The sequence below is a fragment of the Microtus oregoni genome, unplaced genomic scaffold (assembly GCF_018167655.1).
Source record: "Microtus oregoni isolate MIOR12 unplaced genomic scaffold, Mior012 000016F_ref0000370, whole genome shotgun sequence".
Taxonomy (NCBI): domain Eukaryota; kingdom Metazoa; phylum Chordata; class Mammalia; order Rodentia; family Cricetidae; genus Microtus; species Microtus oregoni.
The window spans coordinates 16697885-16716936 of record NW_024543075.1 but is presented as its reverse complement, the minus strand read 5'-3'; the positions used below and the strand labels follow the sequence as shown (position 1 = coordinate 16716936).

The following is a 19052-nucleotide window of genomic DNA, read 5'->3' as shown; positions in this document are numbered from 1 at the left end:
ATATCTCTGTTGTGTCCAAGAGTCTCCTGAATCCCTGCACTGGGCACTCTTGGCTGTGCACGACCAGTTTTCCAGTGTGTTGGGAGAGGTGGACCCTCTTATTGCTTGGTATCCTATACCGGCAACAAGGAAGCCCAGGAGAGCAGGAACAGGCCTTGACCTTGGCTTGTGGACAAAGGTTACCAGAGCCCTGATAGCCGGATAAAGACATCCTAGGGGGAAAGAGACCTGCTGCCTGGGGTTCTGGGAAAAGCTAGTCTTGGCAGACAGGGCCCCTGAGGCTCAAGAACTCTTTTTGCTTCCAGCTTTCCTGGCAAGGAGGTAGACTGAGGGGATGAAGGCTGCATATGAAGTAGTAAATGAGGGTGAAGGTGTTTAGGAGCTCAGGGGCAGACAGGCCTCTGCATTTGTTAGCAGAGAACGTCAGTTCCAGCAGCCACGTAAGTGCAACAACACTGTGTGAGCATGTGAACGCAGGACCCGAGAGAAGCTACCTCAAGACAAACGTGAGAGGAGCCAGGTTTCAAGGAAGACGGGTGCCCTTCTTTTCTTGGCATCAGCTGACAGTGAGGAAGGGGCTGCGTGTTCTTTGTGGACTCTTCCTCAGCTCACCAGCCCACTTCCATCCTTGGTACTTTTACCCCCTTTAAATAATCTCTTTCTACTCCACGTCTAACTTAAAAGTTGTGGCTTTTTCTCCATCTTCCCCCCTGGAGGCTGCCGGGATTTTTCACTTAACTTGCACTGTTTTTCTCCTAAGCTCTAAGAAAATCAACCTTGAGCTTCCTTCTCAGTCTGGTTCTAAACTCTTTCAGTAATGAGACTCAGAACCCTCACAGGGAACATTAGCTTCCCATGTAAGATATGGTAACCAGGAAGGATTCCAAGGGAGTCCCCTAAAGATTCAGCTCCCTGTTGTCCAAGGTTCCCTTTGAAGCACTCGGTCCCCAGGCTTTCTCCTCTGTTCTGTCTCAGGCCTCGAGGCTCGGTGCCCACATCCCTGTAAGGGCTGGAGGGCTGTGATGGCAGAGTCAGCCCCTGCTTCCGAGTAGGCCTGTCTTTCCAAGTGAGTGATGATGTGGCTGCAGGATGTGTGAAGGCGCAGTGACAGCCAAATCACGTAGGCAAGAGAAGACAGCCAGGAGGCTCACCCAGCCGCAGTGTCCCCAGAGACCCTGGCAATCCACTCTGCCCACATCCCATCCGCAGACCCCCATCTTCTCTACTTCCCTTTTGTCCCTCTCACCCTTTGTATCCTCCAGACCCACCGACCAAGAGAAGCAGCTCTGGACACAGAAGCTGCTATGAACTGTGTACCTGACCCCAAGGGTTCAGTCAGGTGGGGCCCAGGCAAGACAGAAGCACCACAAAAGGGTGCTGAGGCTTGAAATCAGGCTCAGCTCTTTTAACAACTTCCTATAAACAAAAAGCTGTCTGCATATCCCTTACAGTTCTGCTGATGCCTCTTTTGCTTTATAAGATCTACAAAATCAGACTGAGACCATGTCAAATACCTCTATCTTATTGGTAAACAGGTTTAGAATTATATCTCTACATTTTTGTGGCAGAAATGGGTTATGTTTATTATAATCTTTTTTGGTTTTGTTTTGTTTGATTTTGTTTTTGAGGGGACAGGGTTTCTGTGTGTATCCTGGTCGTCCTGGAACTCTCTCTGTAGACCAGGCTGGCCTCAAACTCAGAGATCCTCTTGCCTTTGCCTTCCAAGTGCTGGGATTGAAGGTGTGCCCACTACTGCCCAGCTATTATAATCTTGATATAATGTGATGGATTTTATCAGTGTGATGGAGACATTGTGCATTTTTTAACTTTATATACTGGTTTATAATTAATTCATACTCAGATGGTCCTTTGAAACTCTTAGCTCCATCTACCTAGGTCCCCCATCACCCTCCAAGGCCTGAAGGTTAACAAGAGTGGGGATCCCAAACTCCCCCGCACCCTGCTCTATGTGATGCCGATCTCCCTGGTTTCTCTTCCTTTCACTCCCCACCCTCAGGTCTCTATCCAGGTAGTCCTTTACCAAGAAGGGGTATACTGTCTCCGGGGTGTCACCACCATCGTATGATAAAGTGAATGTCGATGCCCCTCCCTGCAGGATCTTACTGCTTACGGCTTGGAATGCTGGTACCTGTCGGGCCCTCCCAGATTACATGTCTGGGTTCTACTTCAATGGACTCAGGACTAAAGAGTGCACCAGGAAAGATGAGCTCTAGAACTGAGTGGGAGATATGGTGGTTTGTGTGTCCTGACTATGCTGCTCGGGAAACTTAGGTCTCTGCAGCTAAGGTAGCGCTGGATGGCTACTGATTCACCTCTTAGATGGCTTCTCCGTAACAGGAAAACATTTATCTCCAAGTGAAATGATTCTAGAGGTAAAACCCAAACAGAAAACCACATCCACTTTGTGCTTTTAATCTTTTCAGTGATTTAAAACCAAAGAGCTTTGAGCCTATTTGTTCTTCGCTTTTCTACATTTTTGTTTACTTTTTAGAGCATCTTAGGAGACCATGTTCAACCTCAGTTCAGGAAACACTTCAGAGACGCTGGCAGTGGGGATCTGCACCCGGTGGTTTGGAATGATGGAGGGAGGAAGAGGTGTACTGGGGAGGGGAGCACGAAACCTCAGGGATGCTTGGGTAGCTAAAGACATGGAGATTGGTCTAGGACCCAGAGTGGCATCAGGGGACATTCTACTTTATTGCCAGGTGGGCAAGCACAAGAGATACTTTAGGACTCTGGGCCCCACTTGGTTTTGGTTTATGTACATCTGTATCATGTTACAATACACTGAGCAGCTGGGCTCCTTTGTCTGCATGTACTATGTATGTACATGTGCGCGCGCACACATACACCTCCAAACACCACATTCCCTACACATCGAGGTATAAAGAACAGAAAGGCCAACCTGACCTGCACTGGTTTGGGGTGCATACACAGTAAGGAAAACTGTGTCCTCTAGTAACCTTTTAGGGGAATTCCCTATTTAGCATCTAATGTCTACATAATTGAGTTTGCATATGACTAAAATTAGAAGCATATGGGAAGAGGGCATACACAGTAGAGAAATAATTAAGTAACCTAATCTATTAATCAAAATATCGAACAACCCAAACTATGCCTGTTATTAACCAGCTCCTCATTTCTTTAGGCCCCGTAGAAAAGACACCAGGCTGTAGCCCAGGGTTCCTAAGTACTTTCACTCATACGACCAGCTGTCAATCTTGAGAGGGTATCCCATTTTAAGCTCTATGATAGCTTAGCTCCAAATAAAATTATCTTGCTTCTTGTGCACATTTCTGTGGACTCTTATTTCTAGTTCTTGGGCTGAGAAGCCAAGAATCTGGAAACCCTCAGTCCAGACCCCAACCACTGATAAACACAAGTACTGCCTCTGGCCAAAAGATAAATCTTAAACTTTAATGTCTTCCTATAGTTGGCTTTAATTTGTAAAAGTCAAGGGAAATGATCTAAAGCCCTATAGGAATAAAGAAAACTTCCATATACTTCAATGTCTATAGCACCTCTGGCGGGGAAATGCCTAGACCCTCAAGAAAATTACTGTTCATGTTCCTTTTCAATCATAGACCCCCCCTCCCAAAAAAAAAGCTATAAGTATCTCTGGAGACTCCCAGACAGCAGTCGGCCACATCTAACTCTATGTCCTCCTATGAATATCTGTTGTCTTATGGTGACTTACAAAGACCCCAACTACCCACCCCACTTCATAGCAGGTGCTAAGCCTCTCTGGTGCACCCACCAATGTATTCTAAACTTCTCTTGATTTGTGTCTTTCTTTCTTCTGTGAAACTATAAAAAATATAACGAAACTGCTTCCATGTTGAACACAGAATTTGGAGCAGTCTAATTCTGTGCTCCTGGGCAATGGTTACTCAAAATGGCTCCAGAATAAACTATCTCTTATTTCCTTTAAAATGACAGCTGTGGTTTTTTGTGTTGACAATTGTGCCCTTCCTGATCCTGGTATCATCTAACAGAGCCTATGTGAAACACAGCCTGCAGAGTACAAATGGGAGGTGGCTATAAAGACCACTGTACGGCTGGACGCTCGCTTTCCTTAGCTTGCTAGCCACTGCTATCCTTGGGAGTGCGTCTTCCTTTAATAAGCTACTTCTATTCCACGTCTAACTTAAAGGGCCTTGGCCTTTTCCCCATCCCTCCTCCTGAGGCTGCTGGGATTTCCACCTAACGTCTGCAATGTATTTCTCTTAATTATTTCTGAGCTTCCCTCTGAGTGTTAGTCCATATGTCCAGAAATGAGCACAAGCTGGACTATGGAAGGACTTCTGGTATTAAAACAAAAGCCATCACGCCTCAGGAACTTGTGACACAGGTTTTCTGTCCCCCCAAAGGAGTCATTTCCCTTGCCTCTGGCAGAACGCAATACGGCTCTCCACTGACACGCACCTGTGGACTTCATATCGGGTCCATGCTGACCTCCAGGCTCCTGTCCCTGCTCACAGCACTGTTACACATTCCACAGCCCCCACGCTAGCACTCTGGCCCCTTTCTTTACACCTGTCTTCCCCACTCTTGGTGCCCTCACTGTTTCCCCTCTTGCTACCTTACTGTCTCTTGCTATCCACTCTTCTTTCCTCATGTCTCTCTCACCTCTCACGCAGGTAGTCCTGGCCATGCCCAGTCTACTTCCTTCCTTTCTGTTATGGATTCTTCCAGATGTCTCTGGATATTTCCTCTCTCTTATCTACAATAAAACCTAATAATAAAAATAATAAAGTGACCATTTTAGTAGTTTCTTCCCCGCGCCCCTTCACAGACACTGAGTCTGCTTCTAAATTCTTTTATTAGTGAGACTATGAACCTCGAAAAGGGCACCTCACTTTCCCCAGAAACGAGCAGAAAGCACGGCCAGCTATAGGCCTGAGCACATGGTCTATGGGGCTCTGGTGATGCCCCTTCTCCCTCACTGAGGAAGCTCTGAGGCAGGACTGGGGGGCAGGGAGATGCTGGAGAGAAGGGTCTGGATTTTACTTGATCTAGTTCCATTGCCTGGGAAGAGGGGCTTGCCCAAGGGTATCTAGATGGACTTGGGACTTCCTATGCTTTAGTTTCTTATTTGTGAAATGGTCACAATAGGTACAGTAACACTGTGAAGACTGGACTGAGTTCATGGAGAGGATACATCTGACCTGTGATTGATGCTTTACAAATACTAGTTAAAGATTATGAGCAAATCAAAGTAAGATAAGGCTAGTAGGACTGGATAGAATAGGTTCTAAACCAATCCAACAACTACAAGAGGGACTAAACAAAGAACATCACTTCACATTCTGGGACCTGTCCAGCCTTACCCTCCTCACCTGTGAAGCAGGGACCCTAACAGCGTTGACTCTACAGGGCGGGTGTGAGTTAAATGAGAAAGCCTTAGCCAGCGCTTAGCACAGAGCTCGGTCTTAGGGCTGTCCCTCCCAGCCCCGTTCTGCTCCAGACTCCCAGTCAGGGGGAGGTGCTGGGCCAGAAGGACATTCCAAACTACTGAGTGGAGGCCTCCGGCTAGTGGCCATAGCAACCTCACGGGCTGAGTACACCTCAACTTGCCAACTGTGCTCAGCACATCCAGCTCCCAGGATGGGGATGCAGCCTACAGAGAGCAAAGGTTCACTCTTGGCCACACAGGTCGGCAGCAGGGGCTGAACTCAGCTTGAACTTGTCTCTGAACTGTGATGTCAGATCTGCCCCCACACCCTGGGTCACAGCAGGGACGCTCACGGGCCTCTTTTCGTATTTCCAAACTGGGGCCTGTCCTGGCCCCTTCCCCACCTCACTGTCTCCCCAGTGCTTGATGCTCACCTGGCTGCTGTCCTTAGCTGACACATCAGCCATGTTGTTTCTTCGGGCCTGGTGCATGGTCAGCGCAGCTCGAGTGGCCCCGCCAGCCACACCCACAATGCACTGGGTGGGAAAAAGAGAAGCGTGAAGGTCAGACCTGCCATGTGCTGCAGAAGCACGGACCCTTCTGTGGCTGAGCACATAAATAAGTCAAGCCAACCAGAGAATGGCTGGTCTCTGGTGACCCCTCCCTCCAGCAAACTCCATGTCTTTAGGTACATACTCCCTATCCTATCTTGTTCCATGAGAAAAACAAAAGCCTTGCCTGCCACTGTCACCCTGGCGCCCTGACTGGAGGGAACTCCCTTTCCTCTCCAAATATTTTTTCACCCTTTGAGTCAGGGTCTTGTCATGTAACCTAGGCTGCCCCAGAACTTGCAATAGTCCTAGCCCAGGCTCCAGCATGCCAGAGTCACAGCTGTGTGCCTCGGCAGAGATCTTCTCCTTTAAGCCACACCTCCCATCTCCTTTTCTTACTGTAGCTGCAACCTTAAGTCCTTTCTTCTCTGCCCCAGTTTAACCCCCTTTTCGAAATGCCTTGAATACAGGGCCCAGGTAAGCCCTACATGGCATCATTAAGGATGGTACCCCCGGTATAGAAGTGCCCCAGGCGTGAGTACCTTGGCTAGGTTGCTGATACTGACAGTCATGGTGAAAAAGACTGGGTACATAGGGGCCATAATCTCCAGGAACATCGCTATATCGTTAAGGACATCAGCAAAGAGCCTAGGGAAGGACCAGAGGTTAGAGGTCATAAACGAGAGACTTTTGTTTGTTGTTTTTTCAAGACAGGATTTCTCTGTGTATCTCTGGCTGTACTGGAACTCACTCTTAGACCAGGCTGGCCTCCAAATCACAGAGATCCACCTGCCCCTGCCTCCCTGAGTGCTGGGATTAAAGACGTATGTCACCACCACCCAGTTTACAAGAGACTTTTATAACTGCAGATTCCCCCATTCCCTCTCCCATCTCTTCTCACCTCCACTGCTTTGCGTTACAGTCCAATTTGCTCCTGTTGGGGATAAGAGGTTGTTACAGTTTAGAACAAAGGAAAATGCTGTGGGCTGTAAAGGAACTGCACTACATCACCATGAGGTCTAAAGGACTGGGGAAGGAAATACTCTTTCAACCAGACAGCTGTGGCCCTGGCACTGTCAGATCACAAATCCTCTATCCCAGGTATCAGTCACGCCCTGCTGCAGCTTGGTGATAGCAGCCGGTAAAGCCTCGCAGCCCTTCCCAGCTCAGCTGCAGAATAAGCCCAAGCCCCTATCTAGTTCTGGCTCCATTCCCCTGAGCAACAGACTGGGCAGATTCAGCCACACGGTGTGAAACTCGCTGCTACCCCTTGGAAAATCCATGAAAGTCAGATCTCTGTCTGGGGCATTTGAAGGTGTTCCCTTTGGTCTCCTCTTGTCCTTGTCACACTACACATGCATGGCCACCATCTCTCCTCACCTGGCTTCTCTCTGGGTTTGGAAGGGAAGGCCTGTTCCCTTCTATTCGGACACCACTACACTGTTCTTGGTAGGACATTATATCCTTCCTAGCTGGTCTCCTGCAAGGCGGGAAGCTGGCTCTCCCCAGGAAGCCCTTTGGAAAGGTAATTCTGTACCTGCTTCTCTGACTAGTGTTTTATTCCCACCATCACTGCTGCCTGAAATATGACCCCTAGCTGGGAGGACCCCCCATCTGTGACCACTGCCTATCTCTCCCTTACTGACTCCTGTTTCCTGGCTGTTCTCCCGCTCTCTGGGCAACCTCTGAAGAGGCTATTCCTGGGTCACCCCCCTTTTCTCCTTTCCTCCTTGCTCCTTCAAAGGTAAGTAGGGCAAAGTCCACATACCTGGGACTCTTCACACCACATTTGGTATAACTGTAGGTTACAGATAGCTAGCTCCTGGCTCACAAAACAATAGGTGGGCGGGAAGGAAGACCAAGACAGATGGCTGGGTGCCCATATCCAGGCCTAGGATATTTCTACCTCTTCTGTCTCCATTCAGTTTGGGGGAACTGAACCCAGGGCCTTGCCCACGGCAGGGCAAGTGCTCTGCATCTGAGCTATATTCCCAGACTCGCATCTCCAAAATGTTCGGTCCTCCCCAGTGCTTACAGGGATTGGGGATGCTACAAAATGCAAGTGGGACACAAAACGGTAACCACTTTGCATGGATTCTTTTTTCCATTGAACTTTCTCCAACAGGCAAAGGCTTGTATTATTACCAGTGCCACTGGGAAGTACTACCAGAGCCAGCTGACTGGGAAGAGAGACACACTTACCCCTTCCACCAGGCAAAGATGATGCGGCCCAGCATGCCCGTGGAATCTGGGGGTGAGAAGAAGGTGTCATAAGGACAAGGAAGGAGCTGCAGGGCAGGACAGACACTGGCGCTGAAGTGGCTGATTCACTTCCAGTCACACTGCCCTCGGGACAAACTCTGGGGGGTGCGCTGAGGTCAGCAGCTTTTCGGTTTGTAAGCGTGAACTATGTGCCAACGTACAGAGTAGACAAGAAATACTGCCTGCAGCATCGCTAGACAGGCACCCTATAAAGTGAGTTGCAGCCTCAGCCTGCAATGCTGTTAATAACAGCAAAACACTAAGATGATGCAGACGTGTAAAGGGGACTCATAAAACCTTGGTAGAGCCACCCAGTGGCACATTAGATAGTGAAAATGACAGGATAACAGAGATAGATGCTTAGCACTGCGATCTTGCATGACAGACTAATTCACAGAAACTGCACACAGCACAGCACGCCTCTCAAGAAGCTGCACAACTGTAGGGTGAGGAATACATGTCTATTTGGCACAACTACTCAAAATCTTGTCTAGTGCACCGCCCTTCCTATAGCAAAATGGTAGAACCGAGAAGCTTTGCCAAAGGTAAGACTGTGTGACCCACAGCAAACATCTGCTAATTCTGCCCGTCCCTATGCAGAGATAGCTTCCATGAGGTGGAGCAGGAGGATTGCCAGGAAGGAATGTTTTAGAACCAGGCAACCTCCCAGGGATTCCCAAGGTGTCTCTGGGAAGGATGGGCTGAAGAGGTGGAGGACTCATCTTGTTTGGGTTTGAGGGCACAGACCCTTAAGTGGAGGATGCAAAGGGAAGGCTGTGGGATGTCAGTTGGGAACTTCCCGCCATATTAAACTGCAGGCAGAACTTCCCCTTTCTTTACTGAACCCTGGACTCGAGGGGTACGGGGTCGCCTTCCCTCACCACTACAGTCTTTCCAAAGCTAATATGTGTGTGACACTTTCCTCTGCCGTCTGCTTCATTTCTGTCCCCTGCCTGGCCCTGGAATACTCTCCCAAGCAACTTGAGAGGTATCTTATTTCTAAAACTCACTTGAGCTTCTTCCTTCAAGTAAAAATTATATTATAAACAAAATTTTTATGTTTGAGATTTTTGTATTATATCAAATTTTAATTCTGAATATGGCGAGATTACTATTACTGATTCAGAGGGAGTCACTGGGACAGACTCCATTTCTTCCTCTTAGTTGCTTACTTACATCAACAGAGAATATATATATTGTGACAGAAGCAAGGGGAGGTCTGTGGATCAATAAAAGCAGCCTCTAGGGCCCTCATCACAGTCTGGAGACTGGCAGTATGGTAAAATAATGACATAATGTCCTACCTATGATCTGAAAGTCAATACTATCTACCAGAACAGGAATCTTAATTCTCACTTCCTCTTCTCGGTCTTATAATTAGCAGAGTTGAAGATCTGGACAGTTCTCAGTCTAATGATGAATTGGTAATCACCTATCCACAAATTATATGTGGATCTACTCTAAATCCCTGCAAAGGAGGGGCAGTTAAGACTGGGACGCACAGCTCGCAAACTGCCTGTGCCTGCCGGGTTCCTGACCCCAAGCCATACCAGCACTATTGCCACACTTGCAGGCTGCGTCTGGATGGGCAGTGCCAGGCAGTGCCTTTCAGGTTCCCTGACCCATCATCCTCCACAGCATCTCCACACCTGAAGGTCCAGCAGCTCATCCGCTGGTTCAGGCATGAAGCTCCTGGGCCAGCTCAACCGAAGGCCGGCCATAATCTCACGTCAGACACACAACCAAAGAAAGAAATCTACGTGTTCAGGACACATTATAAAAACACAACAAAATAAAAGGTCAACAGAGTACGTCCCCATTCAAATCCAGTAGTCCTCCAGAAATATTCTCCAATGAACCCAGGACACCAAATATAAAAGAACCACAAACTTTAGAAAAGAATTCAAGGAGCTTGAGAAAGACTCAAAGCCACCTAAAGAGGATAACGATAAGTGCCTGAATGATGTCCAAGAAAACACTAATGGAGACAATTCAGTATCTGAAATATTAATTCCGTGAAAAGTCATAAATATTGAAGAGAACTCAAGCTGAAATTAAGATGGCATTGAAACACTCGATAGCCTAATTAGAAGGCTCAGGAGGGAAGCCTTGTAAGTATAACGGATCAAGTAGAAGGTCTGAAGATGGAGTAGATCATACAAGCAAAGGAGGCAAAAAATAAGAATATATAAAAGGAACATGGAAGAACCGTGAGACACCATCAAAAGGCCAGATCTTTGAATTATAGGAACAAATACACAAGAATTCCAGGTCAATGGCATAAACTAGGTCTTCAACAAGATCATAGAAGAAAAATTCCTTAACAAAAGGAAAGATAAACCAATACAGATACAAGGAGCACACAGAACGCCAAAGAGACGAGGCTAGAGAAGAAACTCCCAGGACATGCTATAGCTAAAGCACTTCATATACAGAACAGAGGGCAGCTACTGAAAGCATCAAGAGAAAAGCCACAAGTCACGTATACAGGAAAACCCATCAGTATAACAACTGATTTCCCAACGGAAACTTCAGAATCCAGAAAAGCCTGGGGCAATGCCCTCGACCTACTGCCAACCTAGGCTTTTATACCCAGCCAAACAGTCTGCCACAGTTGAAGCATGGAGAAACAGGCTAAAAGAGCCCATGTACACTAAACTAGACACACAGAGAATACCAGAAGCAATGTTTTGGACTGAAGAGAGGAATCAACACAGCTGAGATTATAAAAAGAAAACAAATGATGCAATAATTATTGAAACACAGTAAACAGAAAAAAAAACATGGCAACGACCATCACATACTGTTTAACAATAACTTTAAATGTTAATAGTTTCAACTCTTTAATCAAAAGACATAGGTTAGCTGAATAGACTAAGGAACAAAATCCACCAACCTATAAGACACATCTCCTGTCTTCAAGAACGGACAAAACCTTAGAGTGAAAGATTACAACACAGAAACAGAAGGTGCATTTCCAAACCCCTTCTAAGAAGCCAGTGTCAGTCCAATACCAAAAGCAGTAAAGACGCAGCAAAAAAAGGCAACTACAGCCCAATCTCCCCCATGAACATAGATGCAAAATCCTCTATAAAATATTTATAAGCAGAATACAGCCATATAACAAAAAGATCATGTTGGCTTTATCCCCGAGAGGCAGGGATGGTTCAGTACATATAAGCCAATAATACAAGGACTAACTCTCACGGTGTCTGAAAGAAGTATGGGCGGTACCAAGGGAGAAAAGTCACCAACAGTCCCACTCAGCTGTGAGGCCCACGAGCCACAGTGACCAGACAGGCATGATAGTGCTGGTGATAAAAAGGGGATGATTAGAAATGACACTAAACACTGATACCGGCTAAAATACTGACCCAGACTTCAACTGCAGCTTTGAAAGGTGGGTAACAGGAGAGCAACGGGAAAGATGAAATTCAGCACAGTGTGATTTCTGTGAAAAGGACTAAATCACCTGTGTTCAAATCCAGGCTCTACAACTTACCTATGTGTAGCCTTCTAATTCTGTGGCTATGAAGTGGGGGAAAACAGCAACACCCGTCCTACGGTTACTATGATGTCTAATCAGCCAATGTGAAGAGTGCTGTAGAAGAACACGGCCAGCACCTAGCATTAGCACTGCCATTGTTAAAGACAATGAGGACAAGCCGCCATTGATCACTTCTGCTCTAACAATGCTGTCAAGAGGTGACCCCTAGTAGCAGTGTGCCCAGTTCTAGCAGTTAGGCATACACAGAAGCCTTCGGATCTCCAATGGGTCCAGGGAGGCTCTCCAAAGACCTGGCCAGGCCACTGGATGCGCCTGCCCCTAGGTTTCATTTAAATACCTGTTGTGTTGGGTGTTTGGTTCACGGATCACGCAGGTCCGTGGAAGAAACAGGGTCACTCTAGGATGATTTTTGCCTTTTCGGCCACAGGGGATTCAACTTCCCGTGAACTGACAGTAGCTTTGTAGGCTTTTTTTATTGTTATAAAGTTTACACTTTAGCACATCAAAACCTCTTATCCAAAACTCCCCAAAGAGACAAAAGCCAAAGCAATTCCCAGCCACAGGACATCTCAGTTTTCTGAATCCTCCTGCAACCAAGTTTTGCATGGGCTTTGAATCTTTAGGAAACACTCAGGTAAGATTTACACACTGCAAACCAGAAGGTAAGGGACATAAAAGGTAGTAGTCACAAAAGGCAGATCAAGGCATCAAACCAGCTGCAAAGCTCAGCGGGAACTCCCCTTACAAATACCACTGGGAGCAGCAGGGACAGAGGCAAGAAGACTGTGAGCCCTCCTAAGTGTGAAACACGTGGCTGGCGAGTTCCCTTTTCTCTGCTTCACTCTCTAGGTGGCATGGTGCTAAATTATCTTTTTTTCTTGGTGACTTTTTTAAATAAAAGCTATACACTCTCGGCACGTGGTTACCGTAATAATCACCCACAGCACTGTCTTCTACCCCAGAGGAGTCAGAATACATTTTAACCACACCAGTTTAGGACCAGCTACATCCCTCTTCAAGTATCTAATTTTCACCATCCTGAGAAGCTGGCAGCTTTATGTAATAAACTACATTTTTACGCAATTCCGCACAAAGTAGGTTTAAAGTTAATTTAAGGATGAGGGATCCAGATTCTGAAATTTGCAAGGGTAACAAGTTGTGTCTTTTGGGCTCATTCACTGATGACCATATTCAACGCGCAATGAGAATACTGTTCTAGGCATGGGGACACGCGGCTTCTGTGTACTGTCTCATCAAACAGCAGACCACTCACAAACACACACCAGAGTCACTGTCGGAGGTCAGAACACTGCGGAACGGCAGTACTAGGGTTTGCAGTGGAGGAATCAGAGGCTACAGAGAGAAAGCGGGTGTGTGTGAGAGACCAACACGTAAGGCTCCCAGGCTCGGGCTCACCTTTCAGGAGCCAGGTAGACGTGGCAGCTGAAACAGAGGCTTTTGCATCGCCTACCCCTAAGCCCTGCAACACTGCCTGGGTGGCTAGGGAGCCGGAGAGGCTGGAAGCAAAGGCCTGGAGAGAGAAGAAGCGGCGTGAGGGGTGGTCGCAGGAACACGGAAGCTCTCAGCGGTGGTGTGTGACCTGGAAAACTGTCAGGACTCTGGTGCACGCCAGCCTTCCATGTGCAAATGCAGACCGAAGGGGCCTGTCCCCCAGATCCCCAGCTATAAACCGCCGACACCCCACCCGCCACGGCAGTCGGCCTGCCGCACCTGCACCGAATCCCACAGCTGGTAGGGCAGGTAATCCGGACTGACGCTATCGGGGAAGCCCTGAGGCAGCAGCACGGCTCTGAGGCCCGAAAGCGCGGGCAGCGCTGCCCAGGGTGCCCCGCTTCCCGCCTCCTGCCCGGGTTTCGCTGTCGGGGCCCGGGAGAGCCAGCCCCAGCGCCGAGCCCCGTCCCACTGCAGGCTCCCGTCGGCGGCAGCGCGGCAGCCGCGCGGGGCTCGGGAGCCGAACTGTTCCGTGCACAGCTGCATTCGCAAGCTCGCAGAGTCAGCCATCCCCAGGCTCAGCCGGCCGGTCCAAGTCCAACGCGGCAAAAAGCCGGACGAATAACGTTTCCTGCTCGGCTACGGCGGCCGCAGAGGGGCAATCATCTTCCTATACTATCTTGAACTCAGACTGCGTGAACTTCCACAGTCGGGAGAGGGAGAGGTGCCTTCCTGTGGAAATAGTTGTCACCAATCAGATCTCAAACTTTTAGCTGTGTAAGTTTGAAAAGTATCCTTCTCTGGGTCCCAAGTGCCCTTTTTCTTTTCTTTCTTTTGTTTTTCAGTGAGGCCCAGGACAATATAGCTTCTGAAAAACTTAAAATTGCCTTGAGACTTAATGAGCTTCATTATAGCATTATTATACATACTTTCTTCCTATTGTCTCTCCTTCACCACCCGCCTCCCCATTCCCTTGCCTGATCCCTACTAGATAGACACACACACACCCCACCCCAAGCCTGTGGCTTTTATGTCACATGATATCGATCGTCTTTCTACTCTCCTGAAGATCCCTTCTTCCCTCCTCATGGTCCCATTTCTAACTTCATGACCTATGCCTCCTCCCACACCCATACACACATATAAAAGTGCTGATCTAGGGATTGCATATGAGAGAAAACATGGGGGTATTTGTCTTTCTGAAAGTCTTAAACTCATTTTCCTGCAAATGTCATGATTTTCTTTGTGGCAGAATAAAATTCCACCATAATGCCATATTTTGTTACCCATTTGTCTACTGACAGAGCTCCAGGCCGATTCCATCCCTTGGCTGTTGTGAGTACTGCCGTGGTAAACGCAGAGGTACCAATATGTCTGCGGTAGGACATGGCGTCCTTAGCTGTATACCTACATCAGCAGAATGGTAACCAAGCCGTGGTTTCTGTTGTTTTCCCCTTGGCTTCTCACAGTGGCTGCAAAAGTTTACATTCTCACCAGCAGCACAGAAGGGCTCTTTGCTAGCTAGCATTTGTTGTTATTTTGTTACTGGGGAAACTGAAGTTCCCATGGGAACTTCGGCTCCCTAATTAAAAGAATTTAGAGGCTGAGAAATGACTTAGTGGTTAAACGCCTGCAGTTCTTCCAGAAATATCAGCATTTGGTTCCCTGTGCTGATGTCAGTTCACAAACCACTGGTGAATCCAACTCCAGGGGCTCAGATGCTCTCTTCCTGACCTCCCAGGCAAGCACATGGATGTGCTCTTAAACACACACACACACACACACACACACACACACACACGGGGGGGGGGGGCAGGCAGTAATAAAATCTTTTTTAATAAAAGAATTTAGTAGTGGAATGAACAGGAATCTTGAGGAAAGTTTTATTAGTTTAAGAGGGAAACATAGAACAGGATGAGCAGAGATCCTGGCAGCCACCAGGAGAAACTGGAGAAAACTGTGCCTTTGAAATTAGGCATGGAAGAGAAGTAGATAACTCGTTAAGAAAGAGTGAAGGCTCTGCCAAGAATGGAAGTGAGCTTGGACCGAGGAAAGAGCCCCAGCACACCCTGCCAAGTGCTGTTCGGTCATTTACAGCTGTCCTGTAATAGCCCCCCTAAACATGTAGGCTGATACATACAGTCCCCCTGACCCTTGTCCATTCCTACCCCTTAAGAGCATGCCCCCCGCAATTCCTACCCTTTGAGAGCGTGCCCCCCGCAATTCCTACCCCTTGAGAGCGTGCCCTCTGCAATTCCTACCCCTTGAGAGCGTGCCCCCTGCAATTCCTAACCCCTTGAGAGCATGCCCTCTGCAATTCCTACCCCTTGAGAGCATGCCCTCTGCAGTGGTCTCTTTGGACTCTGTCCATGCTCACTCTGTGAGAGTACTTTCCTCTACTATGACTCCTTGGCCATTGCCCATCCTCAACCCTTATTATTACACACAAAGTTCTATTTTCTATGCTACACTCTGTGTGTCTTACCTGGATTCACTTAATAGAAAACACAAGGACTGGGACACTGAGGGGAAACAGAGCAAGATCCAGTAACAACGTCATCTTCACCAGGTCTCTGCATTCTTTGCTACCTTAATCTTGATCCAGACCATTTCTGCCCAAATCTGCATGCAGATATATTAGTCATTAAGAGCTATTTTATCTAGACCAAGGTTGATTTGACTTAAACTTGCTTCCTTCCCTTCCAAGGCTGAAAACATCAAGATTAAGAGTAACTAAACCAACTAAGGCCTCTGAAGTGGCACCAGGAAATCAGCCAGCATCAAGTTTTTGTTTTAAAAATGTCCTCAGGGCCGGGCGGTGGTGGCGCACGCCTTTAATCCCAGCACTCGGGAGGCAGAGGCAGGCGGATCTCTGTGAGTTCGAGGCCAGCCTGGTCTACAAGAGCTAGTTCCAGGACAGGCTCCAAAACCACAGAGAAACTCTGTCTCGAAAAACCAAAAAAAAATAAATAAATAAAAAAAAAATAAAAATGTCCTCAGTGGTTAGCTCTTTCTTGCTTATTTCTCTGCTTCCCTCTCTACAAAGCCCTTCCACACCAGATGATTTTATTGGCATGAGTTAGCCTCTTTGTTTCCTTGGCTTTCCAAACAAGTTTTTTTTCTTTGCCCAAGTACTTTCCCCGAGTCATTGGTTTTGTCAAGTAGCAAGCAGACAGCTTGGTTCACTAACGCTGCGAGAAGAAATTCTCTGTCCTTCACCTTTCCCCAGATTAGAATATTATTTCTAAAAGGCCTCTAAGGACCCGGGGAGTAAGACCATTGAGGCGGGGCAGGAGTACAGTCGGAACACAGCATAAGTGTGGGGAAGTCTTACGTCTTTCTCTTCTGGGGGAGCTCCATGGAGTCAGGAGGGGAGTCTAAGCTACAGGGTTTCCCTTCTCCAAACTCACCCCTTCTCTTTGTCCTCCTCCTTCTGGCTTACTTTAGGGAACTGGCCCTAAAGTAGGAATTTGCCAAAAGCATCTTCTTTTTTCCTCTTTAAATCAGAAAAGAAGATGTCGTTGTTGCTAGCCTGGCATTCTTGGATGGCCACTGCTCTGGATAACAACTCCATTCTGGAAACGTCTGATTCTCAAGGACTGCTGGCTTCATCATGCACTGTGGCTAGAAGCCACCCTGCCCACCCATGCCTCCGTATCTGACCCCACGCAGAGTCTGTCTAAGGTTGAGATAAACATTAGCACTTTTGTGAAGAATTGAGTTCCCAGGAGGAAGGAAGAAGTCAAGTTACCATACTCTTTATTCTAGCTTCTGTGAATGAACCAAACCCCAAAGCCACATTCTGTAAATGAGTTCATTCAACGGCCTTGCTTGGCATGCAAGGTTGTAAGTGTGAGATCTTAGGAAAATTATTTGTTTCTTTGGCATTCAATTTCCACATCTTAAAAGTGGAAACAACACTAGTACATACCAGATAGGTGAGGGTGAGGGGTGAGGGCTAAACAGATTATATGTGTAGGTGTCTAAGTCAAATTTGGTAAGTGGTACATACTGTATTTACCTATTTATTTAGATAATTAGTTATTTGTGTGTGTGTGTGTGTGTGTGTGTGTGTGTGTGCGAGAGAGAGAGAGAGAGAGAGAGAGAGAGAGAGAGAGAGAGATGCATATACACCATGGCCTGCATATGAACATCAAAAGATAACTTCTGGGCATCATTTCTCTCCTTCTACCATGTGGGTCCCAGGGATTGAACTCAGGTCATCAGGCTTGACAGCAAGTACCGAGGAGCCATCTTGCCAGCCCAGTACATAACTATTTAGATGTTATGAATTATTTGGAGGTAGTGGCAAGTATTCAAAGATTCTTTTGCTCCCCTGAGGCAAAGACATAATTTCATTTTTCTTTGTAGTTGAAAAAGCCCCAATATATCCTATATTTTCTGAAGGGATTTTTTTATAATGATAAATATTTAATATATGATTGAAGAAGTGTCTGGCATAAAAGAATACATAAAATGGCAAAGAATGTGGCATAAACGTCTTTTTTCGAGAACAAAGTTTTGTTTGGATATGAATTGGGACTGGCCTTTGACTTGATTCTTCTTTCCATGCCTCCTGAATGTGGGATTGTAGTCTGGCTTCTAAACTGCTCTGAATATGGATGCTGTAGATAGAGAAACCAATGCCATTACACTGTGTATAATGCAAAAATGCCCATTACGTAATGGGGTCCAGAAAATGTTAATTTCCTTAGAAGTCAGAGACTGGCTTGGGATTATAGGGAAAAGGACAAGCATATATGTGTTCCTGGTTTGTTTCTTGCATTTTCTGTCTTCATTTATCTATTTTTTTTATGGTCTCTCTATCTTTCTAGTTCCAGGGAAGCCTCACCACCCACCATCTCCACCCCAGGACGACCTATCACGCTCCTTCAGGACCTCAAAGCAGGGCGTTTCCGTCTTAAGCTAGCTCTGGACTCTGCTTACCTCCCGCTCAGTGCAGAGGACACACCAACCCCGAAGAGTGTGACTGAGGCAAGTTCGGCACCTTTGGACTTGAAGGTGAGCCTATATTGGGAGAAATGCGACTTCCACACAGAGCAGGGCTTGAAAGGTTTAGAAAGGAGGTGTCCCTCTCAGCCATGAGGGATGTTTGGGGTGGGGGAGAGCTGGGGAGGATACCCCGGTGTGAGGGAAAAGAATACATTTTACCTCCTTTCTTTAACTGACAGATGGCCCCTTTCCAGACCAATAAGGAACTGATTTCTACAGGGATAAAGGAGTTTAACGTTCTGCTGAATCAGCAGGTGAGCCCTGGCACTGTTTGAAAAGACAGATGGAGAGAGTGTGTGTTGGCGGGGGGAGGGGAGGCGAGGAGGTTCATTTGAAACTGTAAGGGCAATGGTGGCATTGGTCCAAATGTCTAGAAGCAGAATGCAAATCCAAGAAAAGAGATTGTGGGCATTTATAAGGCCGTCCTGGCACTCCGTCTCACTGACCACATTCTCCTTGGCCAATCTCTCCCCTCTCTCCCTGCCCCCAGGTCTTTAATGACCCTCTCATTCCCGAAGAGAGCATGGTGACTGTGGTGGATGACTGGGTGAACTTGTACATCAACTATTACAAGAACCACGTGCTTGGGGGGCAGCAGGAAAAAGACAAGGCACTGCAAGAACTCCAGCAAGAGCTGAGCACTTTGGGCAGTCAGTTTCTGACCAAATATAGGACCATTCTGAAGACCAGAGAGCCCTCAAACAGAGAACTGCCCTCCTCATAGCCGAAAGGTTGAGGGTATCATGTCTAAGAACCCGGAAGTCTTGGCTCTGGATTGTGTCTCCAGACTATTCTCTCATGGCGTTGCTGGACCTTGACATCTCAATAAAGACCAATACGAATTTGCTGA

General features: G+C 47.2%; 2 protein-coding genes across 3 annotated transcripts in view; one reads left to right on the top strand and one right to left on the bottom strand.

The window, feature by feature from the left end:
• Rusf1 (RUS family member 1) overlaps positions 1–14560 on the bottom strand; it is a 20031-nt gene extending 5471 nt beyond the window's left edge. The window contains exons 1-7 of the mRNA XM_041666678.1: positions 14492–14560; positions 13469–13921; positions 13154–13268; positions 8170–8215; positions 6869–6901; positions 6510–6615; positions 5851–5952 (exon numbers count right to left, since the gene is read on the bottom strand). Coding sequence (XP_041522612.1) covers positions 5851–5952; positions 6510–6615; positions 6869–6901; positions 8170–8215; positions 13154–13268; positions 13469–13759 — 693 coding nt within the window. The 5' untranslated portion in view covers positions 13760–13921; positions 14492–14560. The remainder of the gene's footprint in view (positions 1–5850; positions 5953–6509; positions 6616–6868; positions 6902–8169; positions 8216–13153; positions 13269–13468; positions 13922–14491) is intronic.
• LOC121457734 (alpha hemoglobin stabilizing protein) lies at positions 13855–19052 on the top strand. 2 transcript variants are annotated; one of them, XM_041666680.1, is made up of 4 exons: positions 13855–13966; positions 18025–18211; positions 18382–18456; positions 18693–19052. In XM_041666680.1, the coding sequence occupies exons 3-4, from the start codon at positions 18382–18384 to the stop codon at positions 18924–18926; spliced, it is 309 nt and encodes a 102-aa protein (XP_041522614.1). In that variant the 5' UTR covers positions 13855–13966; positions 18025–18211; the 3' UTR covers positions 18927–19052. The 2 variants fall into 2 exon arrangements, with proteins under 2 accessions (XP_041522614.1, XP_041522613.1); XM_041666679.1 differs by lacking the exon at positions 13855–13966 and adding an exon at positions 16697–16873.

Excerpts from the sequence above, each read along its gene's own strand:
- LOC121457734 (XM_041666679.1), top strand. The coding sequence starts at position 16,836 with ATGCCTCCGTATCTGACCCCACGCAGAGTCTGTCTAAG. Across the intron at positions 16,874-18,024 it reads CCACGCAGAGTCTGTCTAAG|TTCCAGGGAAGCCTCACCAC; the intron begins GTTGAGATAAAC and ends CTATCTTTCTAG. Across the intron at positions 18,457-18,692 it reads ACGTTCTGCTGAATCAGCAG|GTCTTTAATGACCCTCTCAT; the intron begins GTGAGCCCTGGC and ends CCCTGCCCCCAG.